At 38.3% G+C, this 24,584-nt stretch overlaps 1 protein-coding gene across 7 annotated transcripts in view; it reads left to right on the forward strand.

The window, feature by feature from the left end:
- Positions 1–224: 224 nt before the first annotated feature.
- Positions 225–24,584, forward strand: part of UIMC1 (ubiquitin interaction motif containing 1) — a 138,521-nt gene continuing 114,161 nt past the window's right edge. For 2 of the 7 annotated variants that reach the window (XM_033414899.2, XM_049707081.1), the window contains exon 1: positions 13,888–14,042. In XM_033414899.2, coding sequence (XP_033270790.1) covers positions 13,896–14,042 — 147 coding nt within the window. In that variant the 5' untranslated portion in view covers positions 13,888–13,895. Of the gene's footprint in view, positions 382–2,847; positions 2,948–7,234; positions 7,458–13,887; positions 14,043–23,844; positions 24,048–24,584 lie in introns of those variants that run through there. The other 5 variants (XM_012538637.3, XM_049707080.1, XM_033414895.2 and 2 more) reach the window with 5 other exon arrangements.

Below are 24,584 nucleotides of genomic sequence, written 5' to 3' on the forward strand. Positions count from 1 at the left end.
TGAAGGTTTCACTGTAGGGTTTCGGGGACCCTGTTACTACTCTTTAGTTTCCCTCAAAGCACTAGCAAATGATAAAGCAAAGGAACAAACTGCGAGACCACCGGGAGGTGCCCAGTATGCCCTTGGATATGGAATCCACCTCGCGCTGATGGCGCCTCCCACCTCACACGGTTGGTATGTCCTGGCGGCAGTCTCCCCCCCGCAGTGCGGGTTGGTTCCGTCCCCGGACGCCCGCGCATGCGCCTGCCCCGAGAGCTCGTCTTCTCGCGGTACCTCAGCTTCGCGCGCGCTCGTCCGCCCCTAGTTCCTAAAGTGCTGCGGGCGGTTGCGACCCGCGGCACCTGAGGCGGGGGCGCTCAGCGAAGCGGCGGGGACCGGTCGGTGAGTACTTGACGCTTCGGTACACCTCCCGCCCGCTTGCTTCCCGCCTCCTTCTCACCCTCAGGGGGGCTGCGGCCCACTCCTCTCCCGGAGGGGCGCCTCTGACTTGGGGGTAGGGCCCTCTCGACGGTGAGGCGGGTCTCTCCGGACGCCGAGGTGGGCGCCTCCTGAAGGGACGGCCCTTTGGGACGGCGGGGTAGGCCCCTTGGAAAACCGGGGATGGCTCCTCAGGGTACTGGGCGCCTCTCGACGCCTGGTGGGCCCCTGGTGACGCCGGATGGGCTTCCGCCCTCGGGTGCCCGGACCGCGCCCCTCACACACAGGGTGCGGTCTTCATTCTCCCCGGGTTCCCCTGGCGAAGGGCTCTGGTTCCCGCCAGCCCCTCGAAGGCGTCTTTCTCACGCTGAGCACCCAGCGAGCGGCCTCCGTCCGCGCCGCCTCCTTCCGCGGGGTCCCACAGCCGGGACTTCTCGCGGAGTCAGGGCGACTGGGCCCCTCCGCCCCTTTCTCCTCACGCTCCCTCCCTACTCCAGGCTACTGTTTTGTTGGTGAGTGTTCTAGTTTTTTTGCCCAGATATAAAGATGTTTCTTGGGAATCCTTATCATCATTTACCACTTTCCTCTCCAACAGAACTAGTATGTTTCCGCGCTGTACGGTGATAGTGTTTCAGGCTTTTTACATATACACATTTGTTGAATCTTCACGACAATCTTGTGAGATAGGTACTCTTATCCTCCTCACTTTACATATTAGATAACTGAGGATCGAAGACACATGGCGTAAGTCGTTGAGCTGGTTTTGAATCCAGCCAGACTGACTCCAATGTTCTTGTTCTTGTATTTAGTCACTGAGAATGAGTAACACCCAGGAAAAAGTGAAAGTTTATGCTACTGTCTTTATTTTTTCCTGTTAGAGGCAGTGCCTTTTAGTTGAATCCAAAAGTGTGTCTCTGGAATCAGACACATCGCGCTTCAATTCCCAACTTTCCCATTTACGAACTTGAGAAATTACCAGCTGTTTGATTTTGAATGTTTCCTAATGTGTAAAATCGTGATAAAAATAACGTAAAATAATGATGCCTACCACATAGAGTTATTGGGAGGAGTAACCTCTATAATGCATGTGAGGTACCTAAAATAGTGTCCAAGGACTCAGTAAATAACTGTAATTATTTCTCAGTGTGTTTGGATTCTGTTTTTACACACTTGTCCTAAACTGAGGCTGAATATAAACTGGAAAATAGAGCATCAGGTGTGTGTGTGTGCGTTTACCTTTTTTTAAATTGGAGAAACAGTCAAGCTGATCAGTTGATGAAGAGCTTGGTACCGAGTTTCTTGAATGGTGACTTATTTAGGCGTAAAAGTCAATCATTCATAGAGGACTGTTAAGGTCGCTGTGCCACCAAGCTTTCAGAGCAATTTTGACAGATTTGGTAGGGAGAATGTCAAGATTTTAAATTATCTTGTCAGTGATTGTTCTTCAGATAGATCAAGATGGTGGAAGTGCTGAACAAAAAAGAAAAATAATATCTTCCAAATTGGAGATTTTCAAGGACACTACCAACCTGTGATGTAACAAGTCTCATTTTTGGGTCACCTTTCCTGCTTGTGCATTCTTTATAGACATTTTGTTCCTAACTGTCATGATTAAGAAGAGACTGTTGGCATCTAGACACTGTTCCTTCTTTGCAGACACAGTGGTAATTCATTCTGTAGCCTCTGTTCAAGTAATTGAAGATAAATCATTATTTTAGTGATTTTAATTTTTTTTTTCATTTTGAAGGGTAGCAACTTAAATAGTAGTTGAACTATATGTTAGGTTGTTCGTTTAAATTTGCTGAGCAGTGACCTTTTTACTCTTAGAATTTCTGTGGAAATAGTATGGCTAAATCTCATGAAGCACTGGAATTTTGAAATCTGTGGGGTGCCAATACTTAACACTTCTTACTGATCCCTTATCTGCTGTGATTGTTTGAAAACCCATTTTGAGCCTGAAGGTGGTTCTGTGCTAGGGAGAAGAGTTTTTACTTATTTAAATATCTTTAAGGAATTACATGTATTTGGTGGTGTAGCTACCACTGCTATCATGTTTGAACATACTGGTTTAAATAACTAAATGTACAAGAAACACTTAAAAAGATAAAAACTATTCCTTACAAGATGTTTTCTTAGGGAACTATGATTCCTCCAGTCTTCCCCCATACTTATCCCTACCTATTCATGATATTCTTTTAGATTCAAGGATCACCTTAAGTCTTATTTATTCTCCATATAGCTTCCTACAGCCTATCATAATTTTAGCCTTCTGTGCCTTTATATAGCATTTAGTAATTTAAATATATATAATTTAAATGTATATTTTATTGAATTATATTTAATAATTTAAATATATAAGTTATGCTATAATTTAAATATAAGCATAAAGTATAATTCATCTAATATTTATGTGTGCATACCTTACATTAGGCAGCAGTTGGAAGAAATCCAAAGATTAAGTCATGGAGTATTGGGAGTCAGGATTTGGAGTCGAGAGACAGATGTGCAAGTGCCTGCTTTGTGGCTTTGGGCAAGTTACTTTTCTGAACCTATGTTTCCTCATAATAATTATATATACTTCTTAGGTTTTTATGAGGATTAATTAAAATATTCATTCACTTACAAATACTTATTATTAAAAAAAGCCCTTCTTAAAAAAGTATTGTTGACATATAATGAAGTGAACCAACCTTAATTGTATAGTTCAGTACATACATCCATGTAACTGCCACCCAAATAAAGATATGGAACATTTCCAGCACCTCAGAAGGGTCACCTGTGCCCCTTCCCAGTCAGTACCCTCCAGAGATAACTAGTGTTCTGGCTTGGTCACAGTAGGTTAATTTTTTTTAAACATCTTTATTGAGATATAATTCATATACCATACAATTTACCCACTTAAATGTACAATTCATTGGCTTTTAGTATTTTCACAGAGTTGTGTAACCATCACAACAACCAATTTTAGAACATTTCTTCACCCCAAAGAGAAACTCCATACCCCTAAGCCATCAGTACCATTCCCCCTGAGCCCTAAGCAATCACTGATCTACTCTCTGTCTATATAGATTTACTAATACGGATATTTTATGTAAATGGAGTCTTACAGTATGTGGTCCTTCTGGCTTCCTTTTACTTAGCATGATGTTTTCAAGCTTTATGTATGTTGTTACATGTATCAGGCTTCATTCCTTTTTATTGCTGGATAATTTTCTGTTGTATGGATGTGACATTATTCCTTCACCTGTTGATGGACATTTGTGTTGTTTCCATTGTGGGGCTCTCATGAGTAATGCTGCTTTGTGAACATTTATGTACAAGATTTTGTGTGGACATAAATTTTAATTTCTTTTGGCTATTTACCTAGGAGTGGAATTGCTGAGTTGTATGGTAACTCTAATTTTAACATTTTGAGGAACTGCTAGACTGTTTTCGAAAGAGGCTTCACTATTTTACATATCCACCAGTAGCGTATGAGGGTTCAATTTCTCCAAATCCTTGCCTACACTTGTTATTGTATGTCTTTTTAAATTTTATTTTAAATTTTTTAATAAGTTTTAAAAAATGTTTTATTTATTTATTTTATTTTTATTTATTTTTGGCTGCGTTGGGTCTTTGTTGCTGCGTGTGGGCTTTCTCTAGTCGCAACTGCAAGCGGGGGCTACTCTTTGTTGCGGTGCATGGGCTTCTCATTGCGGTGGCTTCTCTTGTTGCGGAGCATGGGGTCTAGTTGCGCGGGCTTCAGTAGTTGTGGCTCTTGGGCTCTAGAGCACAGGCTCAGTAGTTGTGGCACACGGGCTTAGTTGCTCCACGGCATGTGGGATCTTCCTGGACCAGGTCTTGAAACCATGTACCCTGCATTGGCAGGCGGATTCTTAACCACTGCACCACCAGGGAAGACTTATTGTATGTCTTTTTGATCATACACCCATTCTGGTGGGTGTAAAGTGGTATCACATCGTGGTTTTGATTTGCATTTCCCTGATGGCTATTCGTATTGAACATCTTTTACGCATTTGCTTGCCATCTGTAAATAATCTTTGGAGAAATGTGTACTTCGATTCTTTGGCTAATTTTTTTTTTTTTTTTTTTTTGTGGTACGCGGGCCTCTCACTGTTGTGGCCTCTCCCGTTGTGGAGCACAGGCTCCGGACGCGCAGGCTCAGCGGCCATGGCTTATGGGCCCAGCCGCTCTGTGGCATGTGGGATCCTCCCGGACCGGGGCACGAACCTGTGTCCCCTGCATCGGCAGGCGGACTCTCAACCACTGCGCCACCAGGGAAGCCCTGTTTTTTTTTTTTTTTTTTTTTTTTATTGTGGAAATCGTCCACGTTTTATTCAGTATTAGGGAAAAAGCAACAGTAAAGAGATTACATTCAGTGTGATTTTCAGCATCCTAGAAACACCATTATTTATGTAGAGCAGAGATAAAGTTATAAGCAGATAATGTGGCAATGGATTTCACCTTGTTCTGGCACAACCTAATTTTGGCTGCCTTACCAGGTGAATCCAGTAAACAGAGACCCTCTTTTCAAACCAGTTTTAGGGGACGTGCTACTATTCTTACTACTGTTAGCCTCTTCTCATCAGGTCATCCTTTATTCCTGTAGCCCTATCTACTCACTAGTTAGCATTTCAGTTTTCTGCTCTCTGAAGGTTCCAAAAGAGTCTGTCTATTGATTTCATCACGCAGAACCGAGGTATATGGATGAGTCAGTGTGTATGTGTGTATGTGTGCGTGTTCATGAAAGAGACAGAGATAGAGCAAAGACATAGCAGAGGGAGAGAGAAAGAGAGAGAAGGAAAGTTATAAAAATAATCTCTTTTACTTTTCCCCTTTTCCGGTTTTGTTTTTCAAGTATGGGACTATTTTTTTTTTTTTTTAGTTTGTTTAATTAATTAATTTTTTTGGCTGCATTGGGTCTTCATTGCTGCATGCGGGCTTTCTCTAGTTGTGGCGAGCGGGGCTGCTCTTCATTGTGGTGTGCGGGCTTCTCATTGCGGTGGCTTCTCTTGTTGCAGAGCATGGGCTCTAGGCGCGCGGGCTTCAGTAGTTGCAGCACATGGGCTCAGTGGTTGTGGCACGTGGGCCTTAGAGCACATGGGCTTAAGTAGTTGCCATGCATGGGCTCAGTAGTTGTAGCTTGCGGGCTCTAGAGCGCAGGCTCAGTAGTTACGGCACACGGGCTTAGTTGCTGTGTGGCATGTGGGATCTTCCTGGACCAGGGATCGAACCCATGTTCTCTGAATTGGCAGGCGGTTTCTTAACCATTGCGCCACCAAAGGAGTCCCTGGGACTATGGTTTTGGATCAGCATAGTCTCTCTGATTTTTTTCAACCAAAATATTTTCTAATAAAACTCCTCCAAATTTTGCTTATTTGGCATGGGATCACTTCTCTAGTCTTTAGTGATGATTTGAAAATTCCTGTTTTTTTTTAAATTAATTTTTATTGAAGTATAGTTACAGTGTTATGTTAGTTTTTGCTGTACAGCAAAGTGAATCAGCTATATGTATACATATAGCCCCTGTTTTTTTGATTTCCTTCCCATTTAGGTCACCACAGAAAATTGAGTAGAGTTTCCTGTGTTGTACGGTAGGTTCTCATTAGTGATCTGTTTTATACATAGTAGTGTATGTATGTCAGTCCCAGTCTCCCAATTCATCCCACCCCCTCCTTCCCCCCCGCCCCCCTGGTATCCATACATCCATTCTCTACATCTGTGTCTATTTCAGCTTTGCAGATAAGTTCATCTGTATCATTTTTCTGGATTCCACATATAAGCGATATTATACGGTATTTTTCTTTTTCTGATTTACTTCATTCTGTATGACAGTTTCTGGGTCCATCCACATCTCTGCAGATTGCACAGTTTCATTCCTTTTTATGGTTAATATTCCACTTTATATATGTACCACATCATCTTTATCCATTTTTCTGTCGATGGACATTTAGGTTTGCTCCATGTCCTGGCTATTGTAAATAGCGCTGCAGTGAACATTGGGGTGCATGTATCTTTTTGAATTATGGTTTTCTCCGGGTATATGCCCAGGAGTGGGATTGCTGGGTCATATGGCAGTTCTGTTTTTAGTTTTTTAAGGAACCCCCATGCTGTTCTCCATAGTGTCTGTATCAATTTACATTCCCACCAACAGTGCAAGAGGGTTTCCTTTTCTTCACACCCTCTCCAGTATTTATTGTTTGTAGATTTTTTTTGATGATGGCCCTTCTGACTGGTGTGAGGTGATACCTCATTGTAGTTTTGATTTGCATTTCTCTAATAATTAGTGATCTTGGGCATCTTTTCATGTGTTTATTGGCCACCTGTATGTCTTCTTTGGAGAAATGTCTATTTAGGTCTTCCGCCCATGTTTTGATTGGGTTGTTTGTATTTTTGATATTGAGTTGCATGTGCTCTTTGTATATTTTGGAGATTAATCCCTTGTCAATTGCTTCGTTGGCAAATATTTTCTCTCATTCTGAGGGTTGGCTTTTCATTTTGTTATAGTTTCCTTTTATGTGCAAAAGCTTTTAAGTTTAATTAGGTCCCATTGTTTATTTTTGTTTTCATTAGTCTAGGAGGTGGGTCTTTTAAAAAAGATCTTGCTGTGATTTATGTCAGAGAGTGTTCTGCCTATGTTTTCCTCTAAGAGCTTTATAGTGTCCAGCCTTACATTTAGGTCTTTAATCCATTTTGAGTTTTATTCTTGTGTATGGTGTTAGGGAGTGTTCTAATTTCATTCTTTTACATGTAGCTGTCCAGTTTTCCCAGCACCACTCTGGCTAATTTTTTTTTTTTTTTTTTTTGGCGGTACAAGGGCCTCTCACTGTTGTGGCCTCTCCCGTTGTGGAGCACAGGCTCCGGACGCACAGACTCAGCGGCCATGGCTCACGGGCCCAGCCGCTCCGTGGCATGTGGGATCTTCCGGGACCGGGGCACGAACCCGTGTCCCCTGCATCGGCAGGCGGACTCTCAACCACTGCGCCACCAGGGAAGCCCACCACCACCATAATCAAGATACAGAACACTTATCTCAGGAGGTACCCTTGTGCCTGTTATCAGTCATTTCTCTCTCTCCCCCAGTCTGCCCTAAGGCAATTACTTGTTTGTTTTCTTTCCACTATTGATTATATTAGTCTTTTCTAGAATTTCATATACAGGCATATCTCAGATCTTGTGATTCCTCACGCTGGTCAAAATGACTATCAAAAAGTCTACAAATAACAAATGCTGGAGAGAGTGTGGAGAAAAGGGAACCCTTTTATACTGTTGGTGGGAATGTAAATTGATGCAGCCACTATGGAAAACAGTTATGGAGTTCCTTAAAAAAGTAAAAGTAGAGATACCATATGATCCAGTAATCCTACTCCTAGGCATATATCCAGAAAAGATGAAAAAACTCTAATTTGATCTGCTGTATAAAACGAAAAACAAAACCTCTAATTTGAGAAGATACAGACACCCCAATGTTCATAACAGCACTATTTACAATAGCCAAGACATGGAAACAACCTAGATGCCCATCAGTAGATGATTGGTTTAAGGAGATGTGGGGTGTGTGTGTGTGTGTGTGTGTGTGTGTGTGTAAAATGGAATATTACTCAGCCATGAAAATGAATAAAATAATGCCATTTGCAGCAACATGGATGGCCCTAGAGATTATCATACTAAGTGAAGTCAGACAGAAAGACAAGTATATAATAATACTTATATGTGGAATCTAAAAAATAATACAAATGAATCTGTATATAAAACAGAAACAGACTCACAGACATAGAAAACAAACTTACGGTTACCAATGGGGAAAGGGAAGGGTGGGGAGGGATAAATTAGGAGTAGGGGATTAACAGATACAAACTACTATACATAAAATGGATAAGCAGCAAGGATTTACTGTATAACACAGGGAACAACAGTATTTGGTATCTTATAATAACCTGTAAGGGAAAATAATCTGAAAAAAAAAACCCGAATCACCTTGCTGTACACCTGGAACCAACACAGTATTGTAAATCATCTGTACTACAGTAAAAAATTTACCTATTAGCTTAATATTTTCTTCTTTTCTGTGTGATTTCTTCAAGACTTAAGTCATTAAAAATATGCATTAAGAATAGAAATTTGTGTTTAGCTTCCATTCTTATGATAGGGAATGATTTTGTGAATGACTCTGGATTGGAAGTGTTTGGGTGTACATTTTATTACTATCCTCCCTTAATACTAGGATTGTACAGACTTTTTTTTTTTTTTTTGCGGTACGTGGGCCTCTCACTGCTGGAGCCCCTCCCATTGCGGAGCACAGGCTCCGGACGCGCAGGCTCAGCAGCTACGGCTTATGGGCCCAGCCGCTCCATGGCACGTGGGATCCTCCCGGACCGGGGCACGAATCCCCGCGTCCCCTGCATCGGCAGGCGGACTCCCAACCACTGCGCCACCAGGGAAGCCCTGTACAGACTTTTTTTGATAATAAGATGTAACATTTCCCTTAGGAGTAGTTGGATGATTAAACAGTTGGAGCAGTTTGTAACACAGTTAAGGTTGTTCTTTTTAGTTTATTTTTTTAAAATTGCTTTGCCTTAAAAAAAAAAATTTGGTTGCGTTAGGTTTTAGTTGCGGCAGGCAGGCTCCTTAGTTGTGGCATGCGAACTCTTAGTTGCAGCGTGCATGTGGGACCTAGTTCCCTGACCAGGGATCAAACCTGGGTCCCCTGCATTGGGAGCGTGGAGTCATATCCACTATGCCACCAGGGAAGTCCCTAAGGTGGTTCTTTTTTTTTTTTTTTTAAATAAATTTATTTATTTATTTATTGGCCATGTTGGGTCTTCGTTGCTGCGCACTGGCTTTCTCTAGTTGTGGTGCGTGGGCTTCTCATTGTGGTGGCTTCTCTTGTTGTGGAGCATGGGCTCTAGGCCCGTGGGCTTCAGTAGTTGTGGCACTCAGGCTCAGTAGTTGTGGCACACGGGCTTAGTTGCTCTGTGGCATGTGGGTCTTCCCGGACCAGGGCTCGAACCCGTGTCCCCTGCATTAGCAGGTGGATTCTTAACCACTGCGCCACCAGGGAAGTCCTAAGGTTGTTCTTTTTAAATCAGTGACTATTTAAGTCATTAAGTCTCTGCTTTGGTTATAATGTAAAATCACCTGGGGAGGTTTTTTTTTTAATTTAGGTAGAATTCATAGAACATAAAATCCAACATTTTAGTCATTTTAAAGTGTATAATTTAATAGCTTTTTGTACCTTCAAAATGTTGTGCAGCTATCACCACTTTCTAATTTTAAACATTTTCATCACCCCAGAAAGAAACCCTATAGTCATTAAGTAGTCAGTCTATATTTCTCTCTCCTCCAACTTCTAGCAGTCTTAATCTGCTTTCTGTCTCTGTAGATTTGTCTATTCAGGATGTTTCATATAGACAGAATCATACAATATGTGGGCTTTTGTGTCTGGCTGCTTTCATTTAACATAATGTTTTCAAGGTTTATCCATGTTGTAGCATGTATTAGTACTTTATTCCTTTTTAAGGCTGACCAATATTCCATTTTATGGATGTCCCACATTTTGTGTATCCATTCATCATTTGGGTTATTTACATTTTTTGGCTATTATAATTAAGGCTGTTATGAACATTTAAGTACAAGTTTTTTTTTTGAATACTTTTAAATTTTATTGGGTGTTTACCTGGGAGTAGAATTGCTAAGTGTATTTTAACTTTTTGAGGAATTGCCAAGCTATTTTCCACAGCAGCTGCAGAATTTTATATTCTCACTAGCAGTGGATGAAAGTTTTAATTTCTCTGCATCCTTGGGACTTCCTTGGTGGTGCAGTGGTTAAGAATCTGCCTGCCAACTCAGGGGACACGAGTTCGAGCCCTGGTCCAGGAAGATCCCACATGCCGTGGAGCAACTAAGCCCATGTGCCACAACTACTGAGCCTGTGCTCTAGAGCCTGTGAGCCACAGCTACTGAGCCCGTGTGCCACAACTACTGAAGCCCACATGCCTAGAGCCGGTGCTCTGCAACAAGAGAAGCCACCACAATGAGAAGCCCGTGCAACGCAATGAAGAGTAGTCCCTGCTTGCTGCAACTAGAGAAAGACCTTACACAGCAACAAAGACCCAACACAGCCAATAAATAAATAAATTTATAAAAAATTTCTCCACATCCTTGACAACATTTGCTGTTTTCTTAAAATAAAAATCCCCCACAACTTTGAGATATGATTCACTTACCATATAATCCACCCACTTAAACTATACAACTGAAATTAAAAAACTGAACTGCCATATAATCCAGCAATTTCACTTCTGAGTATTTACCCGAAGAAAACAAAAACACTAATTTGAAAAGATACATGCACACCAGTGTTAATTGCAGCATTATTTACAGTAACCAAGATATGGAAGCAACCTAAATGTCTATTGATATGTTAGTGGATAAAGAAGAAGTCATACACACACACACACACACACACACACACACACACACACACACACAGTGAAATATTACTGAGCCATAAGAAAATGAAATTTTGCCATTTGGAACAGCATAGATAGATCTAGAGGGTATTATGCTAAGTGAAATAAGTCTGACAGAAAAAGACAAGTACAGATGTGTGATCTCACTTATATGTGGAATCTAAAAAACAAAACAGACTCATAGATACAGAGAATAAACTGGCGGTTGCCAAAGGGGAGGGGGATTGGAGATGGGGCAAAATTGATGAAAGGGATTGAGGTATAAATCTCTAGTTAAAAGATAAATAAGCCATGAGGATGTAATAGCATAAGGAATATGGTCAGTAATATTTTAATAGTTTTGTATGGGTGCAGATGAGTTACTAGACTTATTATGGTGATCATTTCATAATGTATGCAAATGTCAGATCACTATCTAATATACCTGAAAATAACATAATATTGTACATCAATTATATTTTCAATTAAAAAACATGCAGTTGAAAAGTATAGAATTTTAAAACATTTTATTACCTCAAAAAAGAAATCTCTCTGCCCCTTAGTGGTTACTCTTCAACTCTTCCAATCCCCCTGTCCTTGACAACCACTAATCTACTTTCTATGTTTATAGATTTGCTCTTCTGGATGTTTCATATAAAATGTGATATTTTGTGACTGCCTTCTTTGACTAAACATGTTTTCAAGGTTTATTCATGTTGTAGCCTGTATTAATACTTCATTCCTTCTTTTTTCCCCCACAGTGACTGAACCATTTTACATTCCCATCAACAATATACTAGGATTCTAATTTCTCCATATCCTCGTCAGCACTTGTTGTTTTCTATTATTTTTTTATAGCAATCATTAGTGGGCTTTGCATTTGCCTGATGACTAATTGTGTTGAACACCTTTTCATGTGCTTACTGGTCATTTATATATCTTCTTTGGAGAAATGTGTGTTCATATTCTTTGCCCATTTTATAGTTGGTTTATTTGCCCTTTTACTGTTGAGTTGCAAGAGTTCTTTATATATTCTGTATACAGTTCCTTTATTATATAGATGCTTTGCAAATATTTTTCCCATTCTTTATTATTTTTTTAAACTTTTCTTAATATTATGGTTTGGAGCACAAAGGTTTTTAATAAGATGAAGCCCAGTTTATCTGTTCTTTCTTTTGTTGCTTATGCTTTTTTAAAAAAATACATATGTTTATTTTATTTATTTATTTTTGGCTGCGTTGGGTCTTTGTTGCTGCGCACAGGCTTTCTCTAGTTGCGGCAAGTGGGGGCTGCTCTTCATTGCGGTGCGTGTGCTTCACTGCGATGGCTTCTCTTTTGCAGAGCATGGGCTCTAGGCATGCAGGCTTCAGTAGTTGTTGCACGTGCACTCAGTAGTTGGGGATCACGGGCTCTAGAGTGCAGGCTCAGTAGTTGTGGTGCATGGGCTTAGTTGCTGTGTGGCATGTGGGATCTTCCCGGACCAGGGCTTGAACCCATGTCCCATGCATTGGCAGGTGGATTCTTAAGCACTGCGCCACCAGGGAAGTCCCATTGTTTTTATGCTTTTTATGTCATATTTAACAAACTATTGCCTGTCCAAGATGACAAAGCTTTATGCATATGTTTTGCTTAAGAATTTTATAGGTTTTGCTCTTTCATTCTGGTCTTTGATCCATTTATTTCGTGCAGTTCTTTATTATGTGAGGTAGAGGTCCAGTTTCATTCTTTTGCATTTGGATATCTGGTTGTCCCAGTACCATTTGTTGAAGAGACTTATACTTTGCCCATTGAACTATCTTGGTACCTTTGTCGAAAGCAATTGATAGCAAACGTGTGGGTGTTTTCCTGACTGTCATATAATGAATAGTTCTTCTATTCCATTTATCTTTATTTCTGTTCTTGTGCCAGTGCCACACGGTCTTGATGATGTAGCTTTGTAGTAAGTTTTGAAATTGAGATGTGTGAGTCCTTCAGCTTTGTTCCTTTTTTTCAAGATTATTTTGGCTATTCTGGGACCTCTGTTTTTCCATATGAATTTTAGGATCAACTTGTCTATGTCTACAAAAAAGCCAATAGGAATTGTATTAGGGATTATGTTGTATCTGTAGAGCAATTTGGGGAATATTGTTGTCTTAACAATGTCAAGTCTTCCAGTTCATGAACATGGGATGTCTTTGCATTTACTTAGATCTTTTATATCTTTCAACAATATTTTAAAGTTTTCAGTTGCAGGTGTTGCACTTTTGTTAAATTTTGTTAAGAATTTTATTATTATTTAAGAATTTTATTATTTTTGATGCTATTAAGAATGGAATTTAAAATTTTCATTTTTGGATTATTTATTGCTAGTAGATAACAGTATAATTGATTTTTGTATATTTACCTTGTATCCAGCAATCTTGCTGAACTTTTTCATTAATTATAACAGTTTTTTAGTGGATTTCTTAGTTCTTATTTTTTGAATACAAGATCATGCCATCTACAAAAGGCAGTAGTTTTACTTCTTCCTTTCCTATTTGGATGTCTTTTATTTCTTCTTCTTGCTTAATTGACCTGTCTAGAGCCTCCAGTATAATGTTCAATAGAAATGATGAAAGCAGACATTCTTGTCTTGTTCCTGTCCTAAGAGGAAAGCATTTAGTCTTTCACCTTTAAGTATGATATTAGCAGTGGGTATTTTGAAGATGTCCTTTATTGGGTTGAGGCATTGGTATTAAAAAAAAACTTTTAAATAAATAATAATATATAGTCAAGAGGACCAATTATTTAAGTTAATGTTTAAGGAACTAGGATAAATTATTGTATTTTTCCTATTGAAATATCGCTGAAGAGATGAGGTTTATATATTTATATATGTATTTTTTCCTTTATAGAAAAAATACAAATCTTAATGAGTAGTAGAAGAGTTCAGAAATCCAGTTTTACTTCTGTTAGATGCATATCTTTTTTTTTTACATGACCAAATTACAAATAGCATCTAAAAAACTTATACTTTAAATAATTTTTCCTTGTATTTCAGACAAAAGGATGCCACGGAGAAAGAAAAAAGTTAAAGAAGTCTCTGAAGCTCAGAACCTGGAGAGGAAAGATATAGAAACTACCAGTCCTGTCAATGTGAAGAAGAAGCGTAGACTTGAGGATGCATTCATTGTGATATCTGATAGTGATGGAGAGGTCAGTATTATGAAGAGTAGAGCACTAGGTCTCAGACTAGGCCTCCTTATCTGTGACTGGTTTGTTTTGTGAGACTATACCTTAATGACACCATGAAGTTTTTTGATTTTTTTTTTTAATTAAAAAAATTTTTTTAAGGTTTTTTTTTGTTGTGGACCATTTTTAAGTCTTTATTGAATTTGTTACAATGTTTCGTCTGTTTTATGTTTTGGTGTCTTGGCCGGGAGGCATGTGGGATCTTAGCTCCCCGACCAGGGATCAAACCCGCACCCCCTGCATTGGAAGGCGAAGTTTTAACCACTGGACCGTCAGGGAAGTCCTGACCATGCAGTTTTTACTTAGCTTCATTTTGATTTGTAAATGGAATTAAGAATTACTTAAGGGCTTCCCTGGTGGCACAGTGGTTGAGAGTCTGCCTGCCGATGCAGGGGACACGGGTTTGTGCCCCGGTCTGGGAAGATCCCACATGCCATGGAGCGGCTGGGCCCATGAGCCATGGCCGCTGGGCCTGCGTGTCCGGAGCCTGTGCTCCACAAAGGGAGAGGCCACAACAGTGAGAGGCCCGCGTACCGAAAAAAAAAAAATTACTTAAAAGAAAGAAATCATACTGTTTGGCTGAGGATGGATCATAGTTCCTCAGTTTTATATTAACTGAAGGTGGTATTTTAAAACTATTTGAATAAGTTAGATGTGAATCTTAATTTTCATATGTTTGGAAAGTGAGAGAAAGACAATGGAAATGCCTTTTAAGTCCCTAGATATACTCTGTCCAATGTGGTAGCAACTAGCCACCTGTAGCTATTTAAATTTAAATTAATTAAAATTAAATACAAGGAAAAATCAGTTCCTTTCTTGCACTAGTCACCTCTAGTACCTGCTGTGTTAGCGCAGGTATAGAACATTTCCTTCATTGTAGAAAGCTTTGTTGGACAGTGCTGTAATAGATCTTAACATCTTTCCTTTGTTCCCTATTTCCATTTGTTAATTGGAGATTTGTACCTGTCTATAGGTCACATCCAGTAAGCCAGTGAAGTAAGTCATAGTTTTTTCCTCTAAGTTTACCTCTCGCTCTTCTTTATCTTCTATCTCATTTGATGGTAGAACCACTCATTTACCTCAAGTTATAAAGCTCAGAATTATCTCTAACTCTTTCATCTATCTCATGTTTTATACCTAATCATTCACCACAAATGATTCACCATATCCTTTAGCTTTTTTAATATGATTTTTCTTTTTTTTTTAAATTTATTTTTATTTTTGGCTGCGTCGGGTCTTTGTTGCGGCATGTGGGATCTTCGTTGTGGTGCGAGGATTTTCTCTCTCTGATTGTGGTGCATGGGCTCCAGAGCGTGTTGGTCTTTGTAGTTGCGGCTTTCGGGCTCCAGAGCACGTGGGCTTTGTAGTTTGAGGCACACAGTTCTCTAGTTGAGGTGTGCGGGCTCAGTAGTTGCCCCGTGGCATGTGGGATCTTAGTTCCCCGACCAGGGATTGAACCTGCATCCCCTGCATTGGGAGGCGGATTCTTTACCACTGGACCACCAGGGGAGTCCCACATCCTTTAGCGTTTAACCTCTTAAATGACACTCACATCTGTCCTTCCTGTTCCATTTTTCATTTATTTTCTTGATCACTTGTTATTTGAGTTCTTATAGCAGACGCTTAACTTGCTTCTCTGCCTTCAACTTTTTCTCTCTAAATTTCACTTAGCTTACTCCAGCTTTTTTCTAAGAATTTAAATTTTAGATCTTTGTACTTGCTTGCTTAGAAATTCTTGACTCCATAATCCCTACAAAGTCAGTTTAGAATTTTAATATGGCATACTCTGTCAGAACCTTTACAGTCTGAATAGTCTCATTTATATTCTTATCAGTAGTGTGTTAATTTCCTTGTTCCCTGCAAAGACTTATGACATTTTTTATTTTTCCCAACTTGATAATCAGAAGTATGTTTTTAATAATAAGCAAGATGGAACAGTTTTTCATATTTCTGTTGGATATTTGTTTTTCTGGGGGGGAACTTTCTTGTAGTCTGATTTTTAATTAGGATTTTGTCTAAATAGTTCTTTTTTAAAGTATATAAGTATAAAGAAGAGAACAATACATTGATGCTACTATTTGGATAACTAAACTTAATATTGACAAGAGTAAAATAGTTATACATGTACATTTATATTAAAAAGTTAGGGCTTCCCTGGTGGCGCAGTGGTTGGGAGTCCGCCTGCCGATGCAGGGGACACGGGTTCATGCCCCGGCCCGGGAAGATCCCACATGCCGCGGAGCGGCTGGGCCCGTGAGCCATGGCCGCTGAGCCTGCGCGTCCGGAGCCTGTGCTCTGCAACGGGAGAGGCCACAACAGTGAGAGGCCCGTGTACCGCAAAAAAAAAAAAAAAAAGTTATATACATACCTGTTAAAAAATCAAAACAGAATAAAAACAGTTCAAAAGTGTTTGAAAATAAAACTGTAGAAAGGTGTACAATGAGGATATACATCTGAGTCAGTGTACATTTAATGAAAGGTAACAGTTTCTTCTGTATTCTTCCAGAAAAAAAAATCTTTATCCATAATACCATCAATAAAAACTTTTACAGGAAACGAATCACGTGACACATAATGTTTTGCTTTTTCACTTAATATTACTTGTAGATCTTTCTATAACAGCACATACAGATTTATCTCATTAAATTTTTAAAAATTGTCAAATATATTGTATGTACAGGAGAGTGCATAATATGTAAATGCATAGTTTAAAAAAAAAGAATCTGAACACATGTATTCACCATATTTGAAGCCCTCTTGACTTAGTGTGGACCCTCCCCAAATGCGTCTCTTTCCACACATCCAGAGGTAACTACTATATTTATCTTTTCCATTCTTTTCTTTACATTGCTACCACATTTACATGTGTCTCTAAACAGTGTACATTTATATTGAAAAAACTGAGTCTCAGTGGTTAGGCACTTCTACCAATGTTTTTCAGGAATCTATCCTTTCTCCAAAGATTTGAAATTTCACCTTTATTGTAAATTAAAATCTTGTCTGTAAATAGGTTAGTTTTTGGATTTTCTATTTTGTTCCATTGATCTATAACATATTTTTGAAATAAATATTCAGTTGATTATCTTATGTTTTTTAGATAGGCACTTATATCTGCTAATAATGATAATTTTTCTCTTTTCCTTTCTAGTGTTTACAATTAACTTTTTTGCTTGTTTTATTGCATTGACTGTAGACTCCACAATAATGTTGATTGATGTCAGTGATAGAGTACATCTTTATCTTGATCTTGAATTTAATTGTGGAAGTATTCTGATGTTTTGCTGTATGTTTCATATTTCTGTTCTTTATTATGTTTCAGAAATATTCTTTAACTGCTTATTTACTATTAGTATTTTTAGAAATGTATGTTTAATCAAATATTTAATCAAATTTCATTATTTAGCAAGATGATGATACAGTTTTTCTCCTGTTATCAGTTAGTATTATATATTAATACAGTTTTAAATTTTGGAACATCTTCGCATTTCTGGAGTAAATCTTACTTGGTCATGATATATTACATTAACATAATATTGAATTTTCTTTCTCAGTATATCATTTATGAGTTTGCATCTGTATTCCTAGTGGCGTTTGTTTTATGTAATTGTCTTTTTTTGGTATTGTTTTCATCAGATTTTAGGATTAGGTTTATGGTATAAAATAGAGGAAGCTTTTCATTATTTTAATGTTCTACCAGTTTAAATAGTAGAGGAATTTTCTGTTCTTTAAGGTTTACTAGGATTTGTTCATAAAACTGGTCTACCAACTAATTTTTCTTTTCTTTTTTTTTTTTTTTTTTGTGGGATTCTCCCAGACTGGGGCACGAACGTGTGTCCACTGCATTGGCAGGCGGACTCTCAACCACTGCATCACCAGGGAAGCCCGCACCAACTAATTTTTAATATTACTTTATGTTCTTTTAGTATCTTGGTATTTTTGTGCATTTTTAAAAAAGACTTTGTTTTACAGTGTAAAAAAGTAGTTTGTACAGTCATTCTTTTGTGCTGTGAGTTTAAAATTAAATGAATTACTTGATATTTCTTCTGCTCTTTGCACTGCTGACAGCAGTAACTTTAATTTATTCTTCAGCTTAGATGTCAGTTTCTTTGGCGGGCGGGGGGGCGGGTCCTTGCAGATCTTCCAAGATTGGGGTCAGTTGGCCATCTCTTATGCTTTCATAGAACCTATATTTCTGTAGTATTGATTGTCACACTGTTTTGAAACTGCCGCTGTGTTTTACTGCCTTTAACACTAGACCATGATTTCCTAGAGGTTAAGAATTTTGTATCTTAAATACCTAACAATAGTGCTTGGCCTATATTAGTAGACATTATCAAAAAATACCTGTATTAAGCTTTACTTGTTGGTGCTGCTGTTTTATTTATTTCAATATTTCTTCAAGAAAACATTCTAGTTCTCTGGTGCAGAAGAAGCCAGGAAATGTCTTACTTTTTTCTTCCTTCCTTCCTTCCTTCCTCCCTCCGTCCCTCCCTTTCTTTTTTAAATTGAAGTATAATTGATTTAAAATGTTGTGTTAATTACTGCTGTATAGAAAAGTGATTCAGTTTTTTGTATATTTATGTATATATACATTCTTTTTTAAAAATATTCTTTTCCATTGTGGTTTATCATAGGATACCAGATATAGTTCTCTATATAGTGCTATACAGTGGGAACTTGTTGTTTATCCACTCTATATATAAAAGTTTACAGCTGCTAACCCCAACCTCCCACTCCATCCCTCCCCCAACCCACCCCCCCTTTGGCAACCACCAATGTGTTCTCTATGTCCGTGATTTTGTTTCTGTTTCATAGATAGGTTCACGTTGTATTTTAGATTCCACATGTAAGTGATATCATATGGTATTTGTCTTTCTCTTTCTGACTTACTTCACTCAGTATGATAATCTTTAGTTGCATCCATGTTGCTGCAAATGGCATTATTTCGTTCTTTTTTATGGCTGAGTAGCATTCCATTGTATATATGTATCACATTTCTTTTCTCCACTCATCTGTTGATGGACATTTAGGTTGTTTCCATGTCTTGGCTATGTGAACAGTGCTGCTATGAACATAGGGGTGCATGTATCTTTTTTTTTTTTAATAAATTTATTTTATTTTTGGCTGTGTTGGGTCTTCATTGCTTCACATGGGCTTTCTCTAGTTGTGGTAAGCGGGGGCTACTCTTCGTTGCGGTATGCAGGCCTCTCATTGCAGTGGCTTCTCTTGTTGTGGAGTACGGGCTCTAGGTGCGTGGGCTTTGGTAGTTGTGGCACGTGGGCTCAGTAGTTGTGGCTCGTGGGCTCTAGAGCACAGGCTCAGTAGTTGTGGTGTATGGGCTTAGTTGCTCCGTGGCATGTGGGATCTTCCAGCCCAGGGATCGAACCCATGTCCCCTGCATTGGCAGGCGGATTCTTAACCACTGTGCCACCTGGGAAGTCCTCACAGGAATTTTGAGAGGAATTAAATGAGGTGATGTATTTAAAGTACCTGACACATAATAAGTCTGCAGTACATAGTAACTGTTTATTAAAAGTTTCTGTTGTATGATATAAGCTGGTAGACATATTGTAAGAAACACATTTATATAAGAGAGTACAAAAAGCGTGCTGTATCATGAAATCACTTCTTTGATATCAGTTGGATCACCTGCCTCACTGCCTGAAGAAAGATGCACATAAGGATCAGTACCCAGTTGGATTCTGTTGGTCCCAAAACAATCCATGGGGCCAGTTAGATCCAATGAATTGGATCTACAGTTGATCCTTGAACAACACAGGTTTGAACTGCATGAGTCCACTTATACATGGATTTTTTTCAATAGTAAATATTACTGTATTACATGATCTGTGGTTGGTTGAACCTGCAGATGCAGAACCGCAGTTATGGAGGATTTGCAGATATGGAGGATCCGTGTATATATAGGGTGCCGCCTGTAAGTTATACACAAATTTTTGACTCTGCGGAGGGTCGGTACCCATAACCCTCTCGTTGTTCAGGGTCCACCTGTATTTATTCTTGTCTTCTTCAATCTTCAATTCCCCATTTTCAGGATTCTCAGTTGTAAATTTGAAGTATTTCAGTTAGATAAGTTTTAGCTTTCCTGGAAATGGAAAGATAAATTCCTGTCTGCCATTTTTTCCTCCATCTTTTAGAGAATAGTTTTTTGAATCTCATAGCATTTGTTTTGTTGTTAGTATCTGTTCAACTCTTTATGAAAGAGAGCTTAGGCATAACTATGTGCTCTAAAAGTAAAACCATCTGAGAGTTTTGATCAGGAATGGGTATTGGATTTTGTCAAATGTTTTTTCTTTTTTCTTTTTTAACATCTTTATTGGAGTATAATTGCTTTACAATGGTGTGTTAGTTTCTGCCTTATAACAGAGTGAATCAGCTATACATATACATATATCCCTATATCCCCTCCCTCTTGCATTCCCTCCCACCCTCCCTATCCCACCCCTCTAGGTGGTCACAAAGCACCAAGCTGATCTCCCTGTGCTGTGCTGCTGCTTCCCACTAGGTATCTGTTTTACATTTGGTACTGTATATATGTCCATGGCACTCTCTCACTTCATCCAAGCTTACCTTTCCCCCTCTCCGTGTCCTCAAGTCCATTCTCTACGTCTGCGTCTTTATTCCTGTCCTGCCCCTACGTTCTTCAGAACCATTTTTTTATATTCCATATATATGTGTTAGCATACAGTGTTTGTTTTTCAAATGTTTTTTCTTAGTGTATGACATGAAGTTATGATTTTTCTTTTTCAGTCTGGCAGAGTGGTGAATTACATTGATCTTTGAATATTAAATCAATCCAGCATTCTTGGGATAAACTTCCCTTGCTCCTGATGTTGGATTTGATTTGCTAAAATTTCATTTAGGATTTTTGCACGTATCTTCATGAGGGTTATTGGTTTGTAGTTTTCTTATAATGTCTTTATCTGGTTTTGATGTCAGGGTAATTTTGGCTTTATAGAATGAGTTAGGAAATGTATCCTCTTCAGTTTTTTAGAAGAGTTTATATTATTTCTAACTTAAATGTTTGATAGAATTTGCCAGTAAAATCATCTGGGCTTGAAGTTTTGTTTGTGGAAAGGATTTTAACTACAATTTCAACTTCGTTAATGCATATAATGCTATTAAAGTTATCTCTTTTCTTGAGTAAGCTTTGATTGTATATTTCAAGGAATTTGTCCATTTCAACTACATTGTTGAATTTCTTGTTATAAATAGTTGTTTATAATATTTCGTTGTTATACCTTTTGAAATCTGTAGAATGTATGGTGATAACACCTCTCTTATTCCTGATACAGCTCTTCTTCATCTTGATTGGCCTGGTTTATCACTTTTGCATTCACTGATTTTCTGTTTAATTTTTCTGTTTTCAGTTTAATTGATTTCTACTTTGATCTTTATTTCCTTTCTTGTGCTTATTTTATTTTTTATTATTTATTTATAAACATATTTGTTTATTTTGGCTGCACCGGATCTTAGTTGCAGCATGCAGACTTCTTAGTTGCGACATGCGGACTCTTAGTTGCAGCACGCATGTGGGATCTAGTTCCCCGACCAGGGATCAAACCCGGGCCCCCTGCATTGGGAGTGCAGAGTCTTGCCCACTGAACCACCAGGGAAGTCCCTCTTCTGCTTAGTTTCGTTTTCTCTTTTGATTCTACTTTCTTAAATGGAAGCTAAGGTCAAGCTGAGCAAGAGACCTTCTTTTCTAATATAGGTGTTTAATGGTGTAATTTTCGCTTAAGAACTACTAAAGCATCCCACAAATTCTTTGCATGTTGTGTTTTCATTTAATTCAAAATACTTTCTAATTTCCCTTTGATTTCTTCTTTGATTCATAGGTTATTTAGAGGTACAACATTTAGTTTTTAAATACTTGGAAATTTTTCTAGGTTTTTCTGTTAGTTATTTCTGATTTAATTACATTGGTCATGTGTACTTTGTACATTTGAATCCTTTTTAAATTGATTGAAACTTGTTTTATGACCTAGAATATCATTTATCTTGGTAAATATTCTGTGTGTACTTGAGAAGAATGTGTATTTTGGGTGATGTTTTCTATAAATGTCAATCTGGTCAAGTTGGTTGATAATGTTGTCAAATTTACTGTATCCTTATTGTTTTTCTCCAAATATTCTACAAATATTTTGAGGGAAGTATTATAGCCTTTGACTATAATTGTGGATTTGCCTATTTCTCTTTTCAGTTCTGTCAATTTTTGTTTCATGTATTTTGAAGTTTTGTTATTAGGTGTGTGAACATTTAGGATTTTTCTCTCTTGATTGAGCCTGTTATTGTTATGAAATAACCTTTTTTTAATCACTGGTGATAATCTTTGTTCTGATATTTACTTCTTATGACAGTAATATAGCTACTCCAGTTTTCTTTTTTTTGGCTGCGCTGTGTGACTTGCGAGATTTTGCTTCCCCGATCAGGGATTGAATCTGTGTCCTCAGCAGTGGAAGTGTGGAGTCCTAACCACTGGACTGCTGGGGAGTTCCCTTCTTTTTATTGATAGGGGAATTTTTTTTTTTTTTGACCGTGCCATGCGGCATGCAGGATCTTAGTTCCCTGACCAGGGATCGAACCCATGCCCCTTGCAGTCAAAGCATGGGTCTTAACCACTGGACTGCCAGGAAAGTCCCCATAGGACAATTCTTTAATAAAAACAAGTTTACATGTTAACATTTATGGCTTAGCTGGAATAAATCTGTCCAAATTAAAATTTTATTAAGGACCAAACGTAGAATGACTGGTTTTTGTATAAAGTAATGGAATTCCCTCAAAACAATGGGTCTACTTCCATTTTAAGACTTCTGAAAAGCAAAATATCTAGTTATTAAAATAATTAAAACTTTTCACCTGTAGATAAAAATAGTTATCCATGAGGTTAAAGCATACAATGCCTGTCACATGCAAATACCCTTTTTCTGGAACTTACAAACTGCGGGCCTAAAATTATAATTAAGCCATTTCCCCGCATTTATTTAGTTTCAAAACATGAGAAGTATCTTTTAACTATAGAAAATTACCAAATGACCTAATGTTCAAAATAATATTTTAGAAATGCTATCTTGTGTTAACACTGCTTCATCCTGATATATAGTCCATATATGTTAATATTACAGACTATTAAATACGAGTCACTCTTACTTTTTCTGCTGCCTAGAAGAAATAAATATTTCCATTCTTTGCAATTCTGTCACATATATAATATAGGAATGAGAATAAAATTCCCTTCTAATATAGCCATGTTTTCAACTAGCTTAGTTTCTTTATATGGTATTTACCTAGATTTACTTTACAGGCATCATGGATTGATTTTTTCCAGTTTAAAAAATACTACTTCAGTGACTTCCTTAATGAGTGTTCCTTAAAAAAAAAAACCTTCAAAACTTGAGACATTTCTCAAAAATAAACTTTTATCATTTAGTTTTGAATTTTGTCCATTAGTGCTTATATAGGATCTTAGATGGTTGACTTCAAGAAGGTTAATAACCCTAAAGCCAGATTCATTCCTATAGTCCATTTTGCCCAGTGCATGAAAGTCATGTGATTTAACAGAATTCCCCCAATTGAAATTGTCTTCAGAAATAAGACTTTTGTATTTTGTAGGATTGTCACTTCAACTTTAGTTGGTTATCTGGTTGTGATACAAAAAGGCATACAAACTACACATTGTTACAGAGAAGCCGTATAATGTAACACAATGTAGGAGATTAAGATGAACTTTTTTTTTTGCGGTACGCAGGCCTCTCACTGTTGTGGCCTCTTCCGTTGGGGAGCACAGGCTCTGGACGTGCAGGCTCAGCGGCCATGGCTCACGGGCCCAGCCGCTCCACGGCATGTGGGATCCTCTCAGACTGAGGCACGAACCCGTGTCCCCTGCATCGGCAGGCAGACTCTCAACCACTGCGCCACCAGGGAAGCCCTAAGATGAACTTTTGATAAAAGGTAGAGAATCATTACTTATATAGAAGCAACATTTTATCTGTCAAAATTCTTCAATTTCTGTAAAACCTATAATTTGTGAAAAGACAGTCTCTAAATCCAAGATTCTTAAAAACTATGCACAGTGACTTCCCTGGTGCCACACTGGTTAAGACTCCATGCTCCCAGTTCAGGGGGCCCGGGCTCGATCCCTGGTCAGGGAACTAGATCCCACATGCATGCTGCAACTAAGAGTTCACATGCCACAACTAAGGAGAGGCGAGCTGCAACTAAGGAGCCCACTGGCTGCAATTAAGGAGCACACGTGCTGCAACTAAGGAGCTGGTGAGCTGCAACCAAGACCCAGTGCAACCAAATGAATAAAATAAATATTAAAAAAAAAAACTATGCACAAGAACCATAGTATTTGGGAAAAATGTTTATACAAGTAGTTTTAAAAATGTAACTTTTGCTACTATGAATTACACATTAACTAATTGAAAATATGCCACAACGGTAATTCTGGAAAAACAATTTATCATTTTCTAAATGAATTTTCCC

The sequence above is a fragment of the Orcinus orca genome, chromosome 3 (genome assembly GCF_937001465.1).
Source record: "Orcinus orca chromosome 3, mOrcOrc1.1, whole genome shotgun sequence".
NCBI classification, from domain to species: Eukaryota; Metazoa; Chordata; class Mammalia; order Artiodactyla; family Delphinidae; genus Orcinus; species Orcinus orca.